Here is a 19949-nt window from a genome sequence, read left to right as displayed (position 1 = left end):
GGAGAGGTCTTCTTAATACCAACTCCATTTCGTTGCAAATCTTTAAGCAGTAATTCCATTAATATTCAAGGTCCAAACAACAAAAAATTATCTTGACCTATGGGTAGGACTAATATCTTCCCCAAGTGCAATTTCAGGTATTAAATCACTTCTATACTACTGAGCATCTATAGAACTTTGGATGACTGTCTCCTTTAGAAGTGTCTAAATTTCCCACCTGCCACAGATTGCTAGAAGAATCATCAAAAGAAGACAGAATGTCCCCTGAAATGTCCATTATCACTTACAACATCTCTACTCACAGGTCTTCTTTCCAGATGTTCTCCAGCTTCAACCAAATGAGAAGACTGAAGTAGATTTTGTTCTTTCCTGTATTTTAGCTGAATTGTGAGAAGATGCCTGTGATTCTGGAACTCATAGAATTTTAAGGCAGATCTAAGAACATCTCATTCAATATCTTACCCCTTCCTCAGAAATTCTGACTGGTGGCTGACAGGCAGTCAGCACTTTTAACTGGTCATCTGTCATCCAATTTTCTCTTTCCACTCTAGTAAGGCCATCTATTCTACTTTGGACTAAAATGTGAATTCTTATAACCTTAATTCTTTGTATCCTATTTCTATCATTTCACTCCATGAAGAACAAATCAGATGTCATTTTCCCACAGCAGTCCTTTAAATATATAAAAAAAAAACAATGCTTATGATCTGAGTTTTCTTTTCTCTAAGCCCAGCATCCCTTGTTTCTTCCACTGTTCTTCATATATCATGAACCCTGCAGGAAAAAAGTCATGGTATTTACCTTCTTCCAAGAATACTCCCATTTGTCATTTCCTTTTAAGATAGGCTCCTACCACTTCATAGGCCTGGGACCTACATCATTTCACTATGGAGCAAACACGCATTTCCATGGGGTATGGTTTTCCAGTGGGTCTCTTAGTGTGCTTTGGAGGCGAGGCGATTCCTTCCTGAACAGCTGCTCTGACTAAATTGGGAGGGCTGTGTCCTTGCCAAGTACATGCTGTAAGAGAACAAGAGCATAGAGCCTGCCTTGTGGAAAGGCTTATCTGCAAGGTTACTGCCAACACTCCAGCCATGGAAGTTCAGTACCCTTTCTCCCAGGGAGAGCTCTGATCATCTTCTATGGGGCTCATCTTGTCTTGAGAATGGTAAGGGTTTAAAAAGACCCAAATGGTACAGAGGCTGTGCCTCCTAGCATTGTTGAAGACTCTCCTACTGTCCCCTGGCAATGACAGGAAATTCTCTGTTGTAAAACCCAGGTGACTAGTTTAAATTAGGGTTTTTATTTTAACCTTGGCAGAGTCTTGAAAATTGGAGTCAGGAAATTACTTATTGTGGAGAGCTGTCCCGTGTACTATCAGATTTTTACCAACAACCCTGGCCTCCTACCACTGAATGCCAGTGACTTGCCAGTTGTGACAACCAAAAATGCCTCCAGATATTGCCAAATGTTCCTTGATAAACAAAATCACATCAGTTGAGAACTATGGCTTTAAACTCACATGATCTCCGTAGTCTAAGATATGAATCTAGGCCTACTGAGAGCATCATCTAATTCAATTTCCTCATTTTATTACTGCTAAGGATGAGGTCTGATTAGTGATCAATAAGGGATTAGAAGACAGGAATCCTGCTCTTTCCAGTATACTGGTGATTCTCAACCCTGCTGTTCAACAGAGCTTTTAAAATATATGGATTTCTGGTCTCCAACCAGATCAAATAAAATAGCATCTCTGCACATGGAGCCCAGGTATTATTTAAGAGCTCCCAAGTAGCTCTAACATGCAGGCAGGATGGAGGACCAGTACCTCCTACCATACTGCCTCCATTCTTGACCTCAGATATACCACTCTGAGCATTTCAAGATTTTAACATTATTTGGGGCTTGGCCTGCATAAGACAAGCATGCATAATCCTTCTTCACTGTGGGTGCCAACCTCAGAGGGCTGATACATAGAACTCTAGCACCCTGAGCGGAGGTACACCTACAGAGCAAAAGAGGGAAAACAAATACACACACAGTGTACTCAGCTTGTGTGGTATGGTTAGCATCTTTTATGTTGGTCAAAGAAATGCCTACAGGTAATCTGAAAGCCAGAAGCCTTATTCAAAATAACAGTCCAACTGTTCAGCACAGGGCACGATGTACCCAGGAAACAAGTCTTGCCTCATGTTGCTTAAATAATTATTTATAAACAGTGTGATTAATTTAACTAATTTCTGGCTTTTCTTTTAGCAGAGGGAGCTCTGCATTCCTTATTTAAAGAGCAGCATTTAGAAATAGGGATTTTTTACTGACTCATTTCTTAGGAGATACTTAAAAAGAAGTTGAGAAAACAACTGTAAAACTGGAGAAGGCTGTTTTTATTCAGATGTGAAGGATGTCATATATATACAATGACAATATTTATAACGTTTTTGATTCATTGAGTGCTTTCTATGTAACAGAGGCCAGGCTTAGCCCTGCCCATATGTCATCCTAACTAACCTTAACAAAAGCCCTGTAAGATGAGTTCTAATACTATCTCCATTTTCACATGAGGAAACAAACCCATAATATTTGGTCACATGCTCGAAGTCATATTGATACTAATCTGTAGATAACAGGCAGGACTGACCCCAGGTCTGCCAAATGCCAGCATCTGCAGCCACTGTATCAAAGACAGGAACTTATCCTCCACCAATATCTCAATGGGAGAGAAATGTTTCAGCCTAAAACCATTTATCCTGGAGGTGACTTTAGGCCATCTGATTAACAGGTACATTCCAAAAACAGTACTAACTTTTCTAATCCTGAGTATTCAGTGAGGCAAGTGGAGCTCGTTGGAAGTTGTCATTCTCCCTGTTTTCCTTGTGGGATTTCAAGATTATGTTTTCTGAGAAGTTATTTCATGTTAGAATTGGAGCAGGTTTGGGAATAGGGCCAATTTGTGGGTGCAGTCAGGTAGGGATCCAGGGCTGGCTTTAATGCTATGCTGTTATCATCTTGAAATTCTCAATAACTTTTATATTTGAACTTGTGAAAATCAATGGAATATGTATATATGAAGAAGTGAAATAAAAACAGTTGAGTTAGCTTTGTACTCTGTTCTGGTAAAACACACACACACACACACACAAAATACATCAGAAAATATGACTTGTGTAATTTTGATAATTCTATGTATACATTAAATGATTCTATATTTCCATTTAAAACTAGTATTGTATGATATAGAGAAGAATTGTAATTGTTATGGGAATAACTATTTTTTTTTCTTCTAAACAAGGGTAAATAGATATAAAAACCAACAAAGAGATAGAGAGGCACAGTGGATAAATGGACGTTTTATACTTTTAGTACTTCAGGGCAATTTTCTCTGGTATTTTGAACTAGCAGTACATGTTTTCATTTTTTTTGGGGCCTGAAAATCATGTAGCTGATCCAAGGGGGTTAAGGGAGGTAAGACAATGTCATCTTTTTTTTTTTTTAATTAATTTATTTATTCTAATTTGTTATACATGACAGAAGAATGCATTTCGATTTAGAGTACACAAATGAAGCACAATATTTCATGTCTCTGGTTGTACACAAAGTAGAGTCACACCGTTTGTGTCTTCATACATGTACCTAGGGTAATAATGTCCATCTCATTCCACCATCTCTCCTATCCTCAGACGACAATGTCATCTTCATCTATCTTTGATTCACCTGGATTAAGTCTGCTTTGACTCAAAACAATGAGGTAAATGTTGAATCCAATTGTAACCTCCAAAGTTCAAGTTAAAGGGCATAAGAAATGTCTTTTAAATGTCAAGAACCTTTCCAACATTAGTAGAAACCTCTAAGGCTCAAAAGTGAATCAAACGTAAATTATTTCTTTATCTAGGGGTAAAAATCTTCCAATTCAGTGTGAAAAACCTTTATTTAAAAAAAAAATCTGGTGTGATGATTTGAAAAGTTGACAAGTATTTTCACCATGGAAAACTACCATTTTAGCCACTAAATTGATAGATATTTATTTAGGCACAGTGGCACATCCCTGTAATCCCAGTGACTCTGGGGGCTTAGGCAGGAGGATCACAAATTTATGGTCAGTCTCAGCAACTTAGCAAAATCCTGTTTCAAAACAAAGAGTGGGTAGCTGGAGATGTAGCTCTGTGGTAAAATGACCCTGGGTTCCACCTGCAATACTGAAATAATAGTAATAATAATAATGAAAACAATAATACTTTTTTGTGGTGCCGGGGATGGCTTTGCACATGCTAAGCAAGTGATCTACCACTGAGCTACATTGTGATCCGAATAATGGATATTTTAAGTGATTAAAACTTATTCCAGCATACAGTTCAGATAAACAATAGGCTATTCATCCATCCATTCAACAAATTTATTAATTAAGCAATGTCTGCACCCTGGTAAACTAGGGAGTGAAAGAGACATGTTACTGCCCTCATGTACAGACGTCTGGAGAGACAGACAATCATTTAATAAAAATGCAATTATAAATGCTGATAATTGTTACTTACAAAGGAAACAATAAAGGGCAATAACCTAGAAAAATATTTTTTATTTATTTGGGGGAGGAGCTCATTTTCTTTGACTCTTCTCATTTTTACTTTTTATCTATCTGATAATTTCCTTTTCTGTTGACTCTATATAAATCTATATAAATCTGAATGTACTGACCTTCTGCATGGAAATGTCAAAGATCTATATAGTACATCCACTAGAATTGATTTATTTATTATTGGGCTTTGATTGATAAGAAGAGTTAGAAAATCTGAAGAAAAGTCACATTGCTTCCTTCCAGAGAAAATGTTCATAAAGTTCTAGAGCTCTTTTTGTACTCTTAGAACTTTTTGTAATCTTAGAAATGTTCTACATTTCCACTGTCTAATCCAGAAGCCAACTTACTACTTACAGGTAGAGGCTAATTAGCACTTGGAATGTGACTGGGATGACCCAGTAGTTTAACTTGTAGTTTTATTTCTTTTTACTTATGATAAAATGCAAACAGGCACATGTGGCTAGTGGTTACCCTAGCCTACACAGCTGTTTTAAAAAGTTTTGTTTGGTTTTGATATTCATTGCTGCAACCAAAACACTTGACAAGAACGATTAAAGGAGGAAAAGTTTATTTTTTTTTATTATTTTTTTTTTCTCTTTAGCCCTTGGGTATGGTAAGATCTTTTTTTTTATTATTTTATTGTTGGTTGTTCAAAACATTACATAGTTCTTAATATACCATATTTCACAGATTGATTCAGAGGAAAAGTTTATTTGGGGGCTTGTGGTTTCAGCATTCGCAGCCCATAGATGGCCAACTCCATTCCTCAGGGCCTGAGGTGAGACAGGACATCATAGCAGAAGGGTTTGGTGGAGGAAAATGGCTCAGGACATGGAGCCCAGGAAGGAGAGAGAGAGAGCTCTACTCAAAAAGAACAAAATATATAACCCAAAGGCACACCCCCAGGAACCCACTTCCTCCAGCAACACTCTACCAGCCCATAAGTACCATCCAGTTAATCCATATCAGGGGTTAAATTGCTGATTAGGTTAAGGTTCTTATAACAATCATTTCTCTTCTAATCCTCCTTGCACTGTCTCACATATGAGCTTTTGGGGGACACCTCACATCCAAACCATAACAGCTCTAAAGATCTTTAAGTCAATGGAAAACTTGCCTATCTTGGGGCTTATGGGAGGATAAAGAAGGATGATCACCAAGAAATAAAGTAGGTGAACAATGAGTTCTCTGGAAAGTACTTCCAGAGGTTCTCACCTTCTTAAAAATTGGCCACGTCTTAAGTTTGAGTAAGATTTGAACTTGGGAAATAGAAAAGATATCTAAGTCCTATAGGAGAGAAGAAAAACCCATCTCCATAGCCCAACTCTGTATGCAATCTCTGTGTTGCCTAATTTATCAGAAGTCTGTTCTTATAATTATCTTTCCCATATGGACAGAACTATGTAGTTAGCAAAATGATTTCACATCCACTATTTTGTTTGATTTTCACAATGAGATAGTGAGATAGGAAGTCAGGGATTATTTATCCACAAAACCAAAACTGAAATCTTTAGCAGATTTCACAGAGAGAATCTCTTTCTAAAGTAACAGCACCTTGAGTCCCTGCTCTGCCTTGCATTATCTGAGCTAAGCATCATAGAGATGGTTAAACAGAGAAGCAAGGCCAGGAAAGAAGCCTTCCTTCAACTCCTTGCCAAGTACTGCAGTGTTGCAGGCACATTTAACTAGGCCCTCAGGAAAGAGCAGTGAACAAGAATAGCAAGGTCCTCAGCATTAATTCAGTATTAAAAGAACTCCAAAATCAAATCCCCAAAGAATCCCAAATCAAATTAGAATAACCTGTTCATACCACCTGTCACCTAGTCGTGGCCACAAGGCATGTCTATGTAGTCATACTGTCTCCCAATTAAGGAGAACCATTTGTCTTAAACTGGGCATGGCTGAATTGAGGCAAGCTTTCAAAAGGAACTTTCTATTGCACTTTTCTAGTTAACCTCAGATCAAACTATTACCCTTTAAGAGATAAGAACCCAACAAGCTACAATATGTGCCATAACCTGAATACCTAACTCATCATTCTGATCCATGAAAATCTGGGACTGTTGTTTTTATAAGTACCACACACTAACCGATTATGCCACTGGAGCTCCAGGAGACTGTCATTCTTGAAGCTTAATATTCATAAGCTTAATATTCATCTTCATTAAAATTATTTTACTAGCCTGACCATGATTGAGTGAACGGGTTCCAGGAATCTGTTCTTTTTCCAAGCTACTAGGTGACATTAGCACAATTAGCCTCCTGATCACACTTTGGTTATTTTTTCTTTTTAAATATTTCAGTCATCCTTCTAAAGAAATGACTTAGAAATGTAAGTAACATGGTAGAAGCTGAATCTACTTGGATAGGGAAGACTCAGGAATCTTGTGGCTAGATGAAGGAGGAATATAGAACCAAGAGTTCTGTTTGGTTGTGTTATAGTTGAGATTCCTAACAGACATCTACATAGTGCATATGTTCAGGAAGCAAATTGGATCTTCTGATCTGGAGCCCAGAGGAGAACTGCAAACTTGAGATTATAATCAAAGGGAAAGCTGAGAGCATGAAGATGGCACTGCACTGGGTGGTGCAGTCAGTCATACAGAGGAAGAGCATGGTGGAGAAGAGTAGCAAGAACCAGGCACTGAACAGTTCCAACAGTGAGAGGCCAGACAGAGAAGGAAGAGCTCCTCAGAGGGATGGAGAAAGGGTTGCTAGGACTTAGGAGGAAAACCAGAGAACTGCAAGGTTTAGGAAATATGATGTAGGAGGAGTTTTAAGAAACAAGCTGGGGGCTGGGGATGTGCCTCAAGCGGTAGCACGCTCGCCTAGCGTGCGTGCGGCCCGGGTTCGATCCTCAGCATCACATACCAACAAAGATGTTGTGTCCGCTGAGAACTAAGAAAAAATAAATAAATGTTAAAATTCTCTGTCCCCCTCTCTCTCACTCTCTCTTAAAAAAAAAAAAAAAAAAGAAGCTGGGCTGACTACGGGAGGTCAAAGAAAAAGACTGTTTTCAAAATTGGAAATATCTAGAAGATAAAAGTTATCTAAAGTTAAAAACCAAGCAGAAGAAGAGGAGATGTATTGCAAATCAGATACTAAGGGATTAATATCCAGAGTATTATATTGAACACCAGAAATTAATAAGAAAAATACAACAAAATTGTCACCAAAAGGATAAAGCATAGAAAGATATAGTTCATGAAGGTCAAATATGAAGAGTTAAGAATTAATTTAAAATAGTTTCAACCTGACAAGAAATCTGAGAATTGTGAATTAAATGAGAGTGTCTTTTTAGTTAACAAAATGAGAAAAGATGGATAATAATCAATATTGGTGAGGGAAAAGACTAAAGAACACTCTCATATCCTGTTAATGAGAACATAAAATTGCCGCAGTGTTCTTGGAGGTCAATCCTAAATGTGGTCACATGCTAATTAACAATTTCTCCTTTTGTAGCTCTCAGAAAGAAATACTGGCACATGCACAAAAAAAAATGTGTTCAGAGCTCTATATAGTACAGTTAGTAATAGCAAAAAAATGGAAATACCTACGTGCCCACTAATGGAAAATAATTACATAATTAAAAATACATTTAATATGTATTTTTAGTAAAGAAGAGTATGGAACGGTTAAAAAAGAATAAGTTATATCTGTACGCTCTCCAATAGAATTATCTTTAAACTGTGCTGTTAAAGAATAAAAGGCAAGATATAGAGAAGTACATATCCAGCGGTACCATTTATATAAAATAATGGGAGAAAAAGCTATGATTTTATGCTTTTATGAATGTTTGTAAATACATTGAAAAGATCTCTAGATTAATGTTAATTGTTGTCTCTGGGGATAGGCATTAGCAGGATAAAAACTGATTTTACTTTTTTTTTTTTTTGGCTTTATATTTCTTGAATTCACCTGAATTTGTTGATGATGTACTTGTGGAATTTTTAAGAAAACTGCAAAATCATCTTAAGATGCATTATGTTAGAACAATTGGTTTGGAGAGCTCATTTGTGATTTATTCATCAAGAGTTTAAGTTCCTATATGTATATCAGGTAACATGTTGACAATTTTGTTTATTTCTGTGAATCAAATAGGCACAACTCCTGTCCCTGTAAGAGTTACCCTGTAGTGGATTCAGGTTGGAAATAGTTTTTTCTTCTCTAAATAGGCTACATTCCCTTTACTAAGACTCCTCACCCCCACAGAAAAATACCTCCATCCGGTTTCCTGTACTTTCATGATCTCATGAAGAGGTGTAAGAAATAAATACGGAGGACACATCTGTAAGCTATCGCTAAACCTCCATCTCTTTGCTTGATGACATACTACACATTACGAAAAAATCAGAGGAAAAAAATTGTACCATGTTAGTAAAACAGGCTTTCTTGAGCTGCGAGCTGCCCTAGAAACTTCCAAGTTCTTTCTGTGTTGCTGTCTGTGGGAAAAAGCCACTAACTTGTAAAAAAACATCTTAGGACATGTATTGCTGAAACATATGATGTTTGTAACTCACTGACAGCCTGTACTTAGGTAACTGCGAGCTTAAATAGCTAAAAAACTCTCCAGCACCCACACAGAAATTCTTACACGCACTTTGTGGTTGGATTCCTTCTCTGACACTCAGTAAGGCATAATAATTAGGAGAGACTATCAAACTCTTAGAGGATCCTTTGGGCCCCTTCCACCAGCTGGGACCTCCACACCACACTAAGGCTTTAGCTCCAAGACTGCCCACACTGGTAGCTAAAAATTGGATTCATGCTTCTGAGGAGTCTCTGTGACACTGTGTTTATATTTCACAGTAGTTCTGTTTTCTCTTCTTCTTTTCTAACACAAGTAAATGAAAATTTCCTAATTTTCAGCTGCCAGCACAGCTGAATACTGACATCATCAGAATAACTAAATGCTGGTGTCAAAAAGGAGCTGCTCTTTAGGAATTCCCATGTCTCTCAGGGCAAAAAAGAAAACATCACTGATAACTCACTTTGCTACAGAACGAACATCCGTATTACACATGAGTTTTAGTAGTCGAGAAAAATTCTATCACAGGGTGACCACAAAGTTCTCAGGGACTAGCTACTGAACATTCAACTCCAATGTCACTTCAACCTCCACCAACCTGTGTGACCTTGGGTAGGTCACTTGACCTCTCCATGCTTTCATATTCTATTTCCTTCTTCCTGTTCTTCTGTCTGCTTCCTGATATGCTCTCCATGTCTCAAATTCTTATAAAAATGCCTTTCTGTGAAGACGTTTTTGAATTCCTTCAGCCAAAATCAGCTTTCTTCCTACTCATACCCTTCTTTGAGGTAGTACAGTCCTCTATTACATCATTTATCATATGGCATTACTATTGTATATTATTCTATTTATTTTTGTTGTTTATATTACTTTAGGGCTATCTTAGACTATCAGGCACCATGAGATTACTAACAGTTCTATTTATATTAATCAGATTATTAGTAATAGTATGAGTACTTATTCTGTGTCAGGCCCTATAAATATATTATTTCTAATTGCCATGAAAATCCAGTGAGAATGACACTATCCTTATTGTTGTTTCTATATTTAAGGAAAGCAAATGCAAGAATGATTATACAGAAGGTGAGTAGGGGCACTGAGAATCAGGATAAGGACCAGTCTGCTTTAAGACCATGCTTTTGACTACTCCTCTGAGATACTACCTTTAGAGAGTAGCAGATCCCCTTTCCTTAGTGCTTACCAGGTGTCAGGATCTATGCTATGTGCACCACATGGTAGCTAATTTGATCCTCACAAAAATCCTGTGATGTAGATAAAGCAATTATAATCTGAAAAAAAAATCAGGCTCAGAATTGTTAAATGACCTCCCTAAGGTCAGAGAACTAGGAGACTGGGTCAGAATGTGGGTTAGTTCTTCCTCCACAGCCAGAGTCCTATCCCACTACTTTATTTCATGATCAAATGGTACAATCTTCCAGAAGCTCTGCAAACCCTATGCAGGTTTTCAGAAATAAACCTCCTGGAAACAGAAGGCTGGAGCATTACCCCTTATAAATAAAGCAAATGAACCAAATGGGCCCTAAACACTCACCTCAGTACATGCGTGGATCCGTTAATGGTTGTGGTTGAACAGGGGACAGTCTGGCCTAGAATGGAAGGTCTTCTGTAACGTTCATCGTCACAACAGAGGATGATGAGGAAGGCACGTCTGAAAGACTTGTTCAAGAAGGCGTAGAGGAAGGGGTTCAGCCCAGAATTGATATAGCCGAGCCAGAGGAAAGCAGTCCACACCTGCCCGGGCACAGTGTAGTCTATGAAAGGATCCACAATATTGGTGACAAAGAATGGAGCCCAGCAGAGGCAGAAGCAACCCATTATGATGCACAGGGTCTTGGCCGCTTTGGTCTCTGTCCTCATGCGATGAGTGCTGTGCTGGTCAGCTGGCTGGGGCCTGCCCTCTGAGGGGGCTCCTGCCCGCTGCAACATCTGGATCTGGTGGGCATGCTCCTTGGCGGTGACGTAGATGCGATAATAGGCCAGCACCATGAGGAGAAATGGGATGTAGAAGGCCACCACGGAGCAGGTGATGGCGTAGGGCTTGTTGACCATGAAGATGCAATAGGTCGAGTTTGAGTTCTGGTTGAATTTCCTTTTTTCTATCTGAGAGTTGGAGGGAGACAGGAAATGAGGAAGGGAGGGAGAAAGGGAAGGAAAAGTGAAGAAAAGGGAGGACAAAATGAGGAAAATATAAGAAAAGAGAGAAAAGAAGAAGAGAAAGAGGGGAGTAGGAAAACAGAAAGAAAGGAAGGGGATTGGGAAAAGAAGAATTAGAGAAAAAGAGAAAGGGAAAGAAAGAAGATATATGAGCCACTTTGTTTTTCTTCTAAAGACAAGGATAAGATGCTTTATTTAAAATGATTGGGATGAATACCTGCATTTAGTGGGTTCAGGGGAGAATGGGAAACAGTGAGTATTACCTAGGTCTCAACATTGGTTGAGTTCCCAGTTCCCTTTGGTCTTGCCCCGCTCAATCTATGTAGAGAAGTCTCCTGTTATCCACAGGGGATACATTCTGACCTCCCTGGTGGATGTCTGAAACCACAGATAATCTCTTCTTTTTCATGGCATTTGAGAAGTGAACCTCAATCATCATCTATTTCACTACTGACAGACATTTAGACAGTTTTCAGGTTTGAGCTACTTTGAATAAGATTGTTATGAATATTCTTGTACAAGTTTGTATATGTAAGCCTTCATTTCTCTTAGGTATATACCTAGGGCTGATGTCACTGCGTCATAGGTAAATGTATGTTCACCTTTGTATGTACAGCCAAAAGGCTCCCAAAGGGACTGTCAGTTGACATTCCTCCCACCAGGCTAGGAGAGCCCCACTTACAGTGCCTCCTCACCGACACTTGGTATCGTCAGTGTGGGGTCTTATCTCATTGTGGGTTTGCTTGATCCATTAATGGTTGTAAAGTGGATTTGATGACACTAGTAAAACACTCCACATGTCTGTGACTCTGCTGATATGTTTAGATTAGGATTTGTCTTATTTTTATAACTTTGGTACCAAAATCATCCCAGGCATCCCTGCCCGTGTGATTACAGTGCACCGACATCGCTTTCTTTAGAAACTATGTAAGACTAAATTTCTGCTTCTGTTTCATGATCATCACTGATTCCCTCATGGGACCAGAGTATTGTCTTTATAAGATGAAACACTGCCTAGCTCTTGTAGGCACATTCTTCTTGGGGTCCTATCCTCAGTCTCAGTCCAAGTAAGTCATCTCAAGTTCCATGTGCTCTGCTCTCTGTACCTCTGTTCCTTGTTTGCCATCCCCCACCAGCCTGATTAAAATTTGGATCAAATAAAGTAATCTGAATCCAATCTAAACTCATCAGGACCCTTCAGAATCTTATTGTGATTTTTCTATGTATTTTCCAATGATTAGTGATATCAATTACCATTTTGCCATTTAGATATCCTCTCTTATGAGGTGATTATTCAGGTATTTTCCCATTTAAAAAACTGGGTTGTCCTTCTTTTTCTTATTTATTCTTTATAGTTCACCTATATTCTGGATATGACTTATCAAATTTATGTGTTAAAGTCTAAACAGTTTTCTCTCTTTAGAATCTGGTGATAGAAGTTCTTAAAAGAACCTATACTTTTAGTTACACTCATTGTGGCCTGTTTTAGAAATCTTTGTTTACTCCTCAGTATAAAGATATTCTCATATCTGTTTAAAGACGTTCTCCTATATTATATCTTAGCATATTATTGTGCTAGTTTTTGCATTAACTTCTTTAGCCCACCTGGGATTAGTTTTTCAATATGGTATGATATAGGAGATAAGATTTAAATTTTACTTTATGGATAGCTAATTAACACAGTATCATGGATTAGAAGACCACCCTTCCCCAGCTACCACAGTATGTCTTTGGTCATAAATCAGGGAATCAAACATCCATGGCTCTATGCTTGAATCTTCTATTTTGTTCTCTTGATTTGTCTCTTTGTGCACTATACCATTTTAATTTGTAACTTTATTAATTTTGGATACCCCATATTAAAATCTTTGAACCGTGGGTCATCATCTTAAAGACTGCGTTGGTTATTTTTATATCTCAGTATTTTCATATAAAATCTAGTCATAGTTTATCAATTTCCATGTAAATCTTCGAAGATTTTGGTTTCTGGAATTATAATAACATGATTCAGAACATCTTTGCAATAATCCCTCCCTTTATGTAAGTCTTTTAAAATCTATTTCAGTAATATTTTATATTTTCTGTATAAACATCTTGTACATTTTTATTCATTTGCTCTTAAGCGTTTTAAGTTTTTATTCAATTATAAATGATACCATATTAAAATTCTTATCCTAAGTTGCTGCTTGTATATGGAATTCTGTGAAGATCTTCTGGTGTATTGATTATGCATTCAGCAACTTGATTAAATGAGTTATTAACTAATAATTCATCTCTAGATTCTTGTCAATTTTCTCCATGAATATGCACATGAGTATTAATTTTTCATTTCATTTTTCATGCCTTATTGAACTTCAAAATATCTCTATTATAATTTTGAAAAAAAGTTGTAATTGTAGACATTCTTGTTTTATTTCCAGGTTTAGGGAGCAAACCTTCAGTATTTTACTACTGGGTATGACATTTTCTATATGAATTTTGTCAGTTTAATTGAAGAAGTTCCCTTGTATTATTTTGTTTAACGAGGTTTTAATTTTTTTTTAATCCTGGATGAATATTGTATTTTATCAATTCAATGTTAGCAGTAGTGAGATGTGTCATGGGGATTTTCCTCCACTTCCTTTTAGTAGTCTAGTAAATTACATTAATTATTGTAATTGCATTACATTCCTTTATACTTGTCCTGGACCCTGTAAGACACTAGATTTCTAAGACTGCAACTGTGAACACAGATTGCTGACAGCTCTACCTCAGTCACCTTCTCTACTAATAGACCTTTACTAAAAGGAGCCTCTTTCAGTGTCCCTTCCCCTGCTTGGGGTCAGCCCACACCATTGTGATTATATACATGATAAAGACATGGAAAAAAAGCATGTGTACATACATCTAATATGTGTATATATAAAACACATATGCATATATATGTATACATGATACACAAATACAAAATTTTATTAGTTTTGTACATATTTAGTACCTTGTTTTATAATGTATTATGTGATAGTATGTCTGCCTATTCGATGGATGACTTTAACATTAGGTAATATCTCTATCTCAAGTAATGCTACTTACTTTAAATTTTATCACAAACAGTAGGGCTATACCACATCTTTCATTAGTATTTGTATGGCATGCATCTTCCCAATATTTTATTTCAACCTTTCTGTCACTTTACATGTAATGGACATCTCTTCATGTAGCATATATATGTATTCTGCTTTGATTCAGTCTAAAAATTTTTATCTTTTAGCAGCTTTTCTTTGAAGAGTCTTTTCATTAATATTTACTGTAACCACAGATTGACTTAGATCAAGTGTACTCTCTTACTGTTTTGTATTTATCTCTTGTGTTATTTTTGGAATAATCAATTTTTAAGATATCACCATGATATTCCTCCCTCTATTAGGTTATGGTTATATATTCTTTCACTGTCTTTGTTTTAGATGTTACAATTTAATTCATTCTACATAATACACTTACCATGTCCTTGCCCATGCAAAGATTGTAAGCTCCTTACTTCCACTTTTCTACCCAGATCCTGCCTTTTATAGTATTGTTTTCATGTATTTTAATTCTATGTATGCTTTTAAAAGTCACAAAACATTAATATTAGTGTTGCCTGAACTTTCAATATTCTTTTATTCTACCTACTTCTGCATTTTTCCTGTTATGTGACATATTTGTCTAGGGTTCTTTTATTGTTGTTTTATTTTTTGACTAAAAAATATTTTGCTGCTGAAAATTTCCCTGTTTTTTCTTGCTTGCAAATGTCTTTAGTTCATCTTAAGTTTTGAAGAGTACTCTCATTGGATATAGAATTCTATATTGCAGATTTTTTTCATCATTTTTAGATGTCATTCCATTGCCATCAATTCATTGCAGGGTCAGTTGTAAGTTTTCACTTCCCTTTAAAATTAATTTGTAGTTTTTATTTAATTGCTTTGAGGTTCATTCTTTCATCTTCAATTTTCAGAATTTGAAAATATGTATCTTCTAGATAGTTTTCTCCTTTTTAACTTAACCTACTGAGGTTCATGAAAATTCTTGAATCTGTGACTGATGCTTTTTGTCTGTTTTGAAAAAGTCTTAACCACTATTTTTTGAATATTATTTCTGTTCTCTGTTCTTCTGGAGAATCTCTCTCTCTCTCTCTCTCTCTCTCTCTCTCTGTGTGTGTGTGTGTGTGTGTGTGTGTGTGTGTGTGACATAATTGTTCCTAAATCTGGAGGTTTCTACACACCTACACTCCAGTTTAGATTAGGTACATTCATCTGTGTTTTATCTACTATTAAATTCATCACTCTTGGTGGATGGCTACCTTCTGATGGATTTGGGTTTGTAGCTGAGCAAATAGTGAGAATGTACAATAATTAAATGAGAATTAAAATATTCTTTGTCATATCAAAGACATAATTTGGGGGCCAAACATAATAACAAGTAACCTCTTGGACCTTGAAGCACATATTTTCCTTCATGTATGCATTTTCTCACAAACTTTTGTAGTGTGATGCTTATGTGAAACAAACTGAGATAAACATGGAGAGGTTTATTTAATGGTACAGTGTACTAGAAGTTTTAAAGACTTGCAGCAGGCTTAGATTCCACTATTGTTAAAATTTTATGAAAGACTCTGAAATTCTCAAAATTCTTGAGAATCCCCAGGTGCTGTGGCATACACCTGAAATACCAATGGCTCAAGATTCTGAGGCAGGGCTGGGGATGTGGCTCAAGCACTAGCGCGCTCGCCTGGCATGCGTGCGGTCCAGGTTCGATCCTCAGCACCACATACCAACAAAGATGTTGTGTCCACCGAGAACTAAAAAATAAATATTAAAAAAATTTTCTCTCTCTCTCTCTCTCTCTCACTCTGTCTCCTCTCTCTCTCTCTCTTAAAAAAAAAGATTCTGAGGCAGGAGGATTGTGATTTTTTTCACTTTTTTTAAAGAGAGAAAGAATTTTTTAATATTTATTTGTTTTTTGGTTTTCAGTGGACACAACATCTTTATTTTATTTTTAATGTGGTGCGGAGGATTAAACCCAGCACCCCATGCATGCCAGGTGAGTGCGCTACTATTTGAGTCACATCCCCAGCCCATCTTTTCATTTTTCTTAAAAATTTATATATATATATATATATATATATATATATAATTTTTTTTTCTAAGAATCAAACCCAGTGCCTCACACATGCTAGGCACATTGTCAACCACTGAACCACAACCTTAGCCCAAGGGTTGTGATTTGTAAGGTGGCCTCCCTGGATAACAAGGAGTAAAGAACTCAGTGATATTGTCTCTAAGAAGTAACTCAAATAGTAAATAAAAAAAGAAGGCTGGGAGGTGGCTGAGTGGTTGAGTGCCACTGAGTTCAATTCCCAGTACCCCCAAGAAAAATGCATTAGGAACCAAGTTTTAATAAACCGTATGATGGGTGGAAAAAAAAATTCATCACTCTTCATTCACTGTATTTCTTAGTTCCAAAATTAATTTATATTTTCCTTTCTTCCTTCCTTCTGTCCTTTATTTTTGCCTCTTTCTGTCTTTATTGTAAATTCTAGTCTTCCAGTAAAGTTCTCCATATTTCTCCTTTTCTGTTTTTTTAACTGCAGTTACTGAAAGTTCTTATGTAATAACTCCATTATCCAGATTGCCTATGAAAATGTAATGTTGCTTTTTTCTGCTCTTTGTTTTTGGTTCTTACTTTAGTAGTATCAGATGATTCAAGAAAAAAATGTGTATTAAAATTTCACATTTGTATCTCTGAAGTTTTCACCTCTCTAGAACTTCAATCACTCAAATCTCAGGTAAATTGGCACCTTTAATCTCCAAAATATTCTCCCAGTTTAGAGAGAGAACTATAAGCCCAAGTCTCTTGCTTTCCATTCAGCTTCTATCCCTCTATCTCTCTATTCATGAATCAATAAAGACTTTTTTGATAAAATTTTCTTTTTCTATTTGGAATAATAGCTACTCAAGTCTTATTTGCCTTGGTTACTTTCCAATGCCTTCAAACAGTGTTTCATTTTATTGTCATATTTTAAAATTTGTTTTAATTAGTTACACATGACTGTAGAATACATTTAGGCATTTTGAAATATCATACATAGATGGGGTATAATTTCCCATTTTTCTGACAGTACATGTTGTAGAATCACATTGGTATGAAGTCATATATGTACATAAGGTAGTAATGTCTGTTTCATTCTAGTATCCTTCTTATTTCCATATCCTCCCCTCCCTTCAACTCTCCTGTACTTAATCTAAGGTAATAATGTAGTGTCTTTTATTCAGTTTTCTAGTTATGATAGTTTCCATTGTATGCAGGAACCTAATTCTCCTTTCTTAATTTTAATGTGTTATTAATTTGGCTTCCAAGAAATTTGTCTCTGTTTTCTTCCTTACTGTTTGTTCCTTTGAGTACTCTTGTAAGGGTCTTTGTTTCTTTTTTTTTCTTTTTTTTTTGAAGGAGGAAGAAGCTTTATTTGCTTTTCCTCGAGGTGACAAATGAACACAAAATGCAATTTATAGATTTCAAATACGTCACTCCTCTCTTTCTTGGTAGTATTCCTTCTGACAGCTCAGTGTCGTCAAAAATTAAATGTGTCCTCACTCTCCAATTTGCTCTAGATTCAACATATGGCTGCATGATGTAATTCTACAAAGTGTTGGCAAGCAACTTTCTGATCCTTCCAGGTGCCTACTGTGGAACTTCTTCCCAGAGGGAATCATTTAGCTTTCCAGATTCCTTTTCTAGGAGTGGCATTCCCAGAATGCCACCATTTACCTGTTTAGATAAGGTGGAGTTAATATGGATCACTTCATCACCTCTGTGCCTATAAGCTTTCCACCATTTGTTTGGTCCTAATACAAACAGTATTTATTTTTTGCATTGTTCTTTTTTTTTATTGGTTGTTCACAACATTACAAAGCTCTTGACATATCATATTTCATACATTAGATTGAAGTGGGTTATGAACTCCCAGTTTTACCCCAAATGCAGATTGCATAATCACGTCGGTTACACATCCACAATTTTACATAATGCCCTATTAGTAATTGTTGTATTCTGCTACCTTTCCTATCCCCTACTATCCCCCCTCCCCTCCCCTCCCATCTTCTCTCTCTATCCCATCTACTGTAATTCATTTATCTCCTTGTTTATTTTCCCATTCCCCTCACAACCTCTTATATGTAATTTTGTATAGCAATGAGGGTCTCCCTTCATTTCCATGCAATTTCCCTTTTCTCTCCCTTTCCCTCCCATCTCATGTCTCTGTTTAATGTTAATCTTTTCTTCCTGCTCTTCCTCCCTGCTCTGTTCATAGATGCTCTCATTATATCAAAGAAGACATTTGGTATTTGTTTTTTAGGGATTGGCTAGCTTCACTAAGCATAATCTGCTCTAGTGCCATCCATTTCCCTGCAAATTCTATGATTTTGTCATTTTTTATTGCTGCATAGTACTCCATTGTGTATAGATGCCACATTTTTTTATCCATTCATCTATTGAAGGGCATCTGGGTTGGTTCCACAGTCTAGCTATTGTGAATTGTGCTGCTATGAACATCGATGTGGCAGTATCCCTGTAGCATGCTCTTTGAAGGTCTTCAGGGAATAGTCCGAGAAGGGCAATAGCAGGGTCAAATGGTGGTTCCATTCCCAGCTTTCCCAGGAATCTCCAAACTGCTTTCCAAATTGGCCGCACCAATTTGCAGTCCCACCAGCAATGTACAAGTGTACCCTTTTCTCCACATCCTCGCCGCCAGCACTTGTTGTTGTTTGACTTCATAGTGGCTGCCAATCTTACTGGAGTGAGATGGTATCTTAGGGTGGTTTTGATATGCATTTCTCTGACTGCTAGAGATGGTGAGCATTTTTTCATGTACTTGTTGATTGATTGTATATCCTCCTCTGAGAAGTGTCTGTTCAGGTCCTTGGCCCATTTGTTGATTGGGTTATTTGTTATCTTATTGTCTAATTTTTTGAGTTCTTTGCATACTCTGGATATTAGGGCTCTATCTGAAGTGTGAGGAGTAAAAATTTGTTCCCAGGATATAGGCTCCCTATTTACCCCTCTTATTGTTTCTCTTGCTGAGAAAAAACTTTTTAGTTTAAGTAAGTCCCATTTGTTGATTCTTGTTATTAACTCTTGTGCTATGGGTGTCCTATTAAGGAATTTGGAGCCCGACCCCACAATATGTAGATCGGAGCCAACTTTTTCTTCTATCAAACGCAGAGTCTCTGATTTGATATCAAGCTCCTTGATCCATTTTGAGTTAACTTTTGTGCATGGTGAGAGAAAGGAATTCAGTTTCATTTTGTTGCATATGGATTTCCAGTTTTCCCAACACCATTTGTTGAAGATGCTATCCTTCCTCCATTGCATGCTTTTAGCCCCTTTATCAAATATAAGATAGTTGTAACTTTGTGGATTAGTCTCTGTGTCCTCTATTCTGTGCCATTGGTCCACCTGCCTGTTTTGGTACCAGTACCATGCTGTTTTTGTCACTATTGTTCTGTAATATAGTTTGAAATCTGGTATCACTATACCGCCTGATTCACACTTCCTGCTTAGAATTGCTTTTGCTATTCTGGGTCTTTTATTTTTCCATATGAATTTCATGATTGCTTTATCTATTTCTACAAGAAATGCCGTTGGGATTTTGATTGGCATTGC

The 19949-nt window shown here is 36.9% G+C and overlaps 1 protein-coding gene across 5 annotated transcripts in view; it reads right to left on the bottom strand.

Annotated features, from left to right (window-relative positions):
- HTR4 (5-hydroxytryptamine receptor 4) overlaps positions 1-19949 on the bottom strand; it is a gene marked incomplete at both ends in the record, with an annotated part of 188105 nt that overhangs the window by 64882 nt on the left and 103274 nt on the right. For 4 of the 5 annotated variants that reach the window (XM_081308136.1, XM_081308138.1, XM_081308139.1 and 1 more), the window contains one exon: positions 10651-11219. In XM_081308136.1, coding sequence (XP_081164262.1) covers positions 10651-11219 — 569 coding nt within the window. Of the gene's footprint in view, positions 1-801; positions 926-10650; positions 11220-19949 lie in introns of those variants that run through there. The other variant, XR_014023789.1, reaches the window with a different exon arrangement.

Source organism: Spermophilus citellus (assembly GCF_964194105.1).
Source record: "Spermophilus citellus genome assembly, chromosome: 1".
Classification (NCBI taxonomy): Eukaryota; Metazoa; Chordata; class Mammalia; order Rodentia; family Sciuridae; genus Spermophilus; species Spermophilus citellus.
Note: the sequence above shows the minus strand (reverse complement) of the source record. Positions and strands in the feature narration are given on the sequence as shown.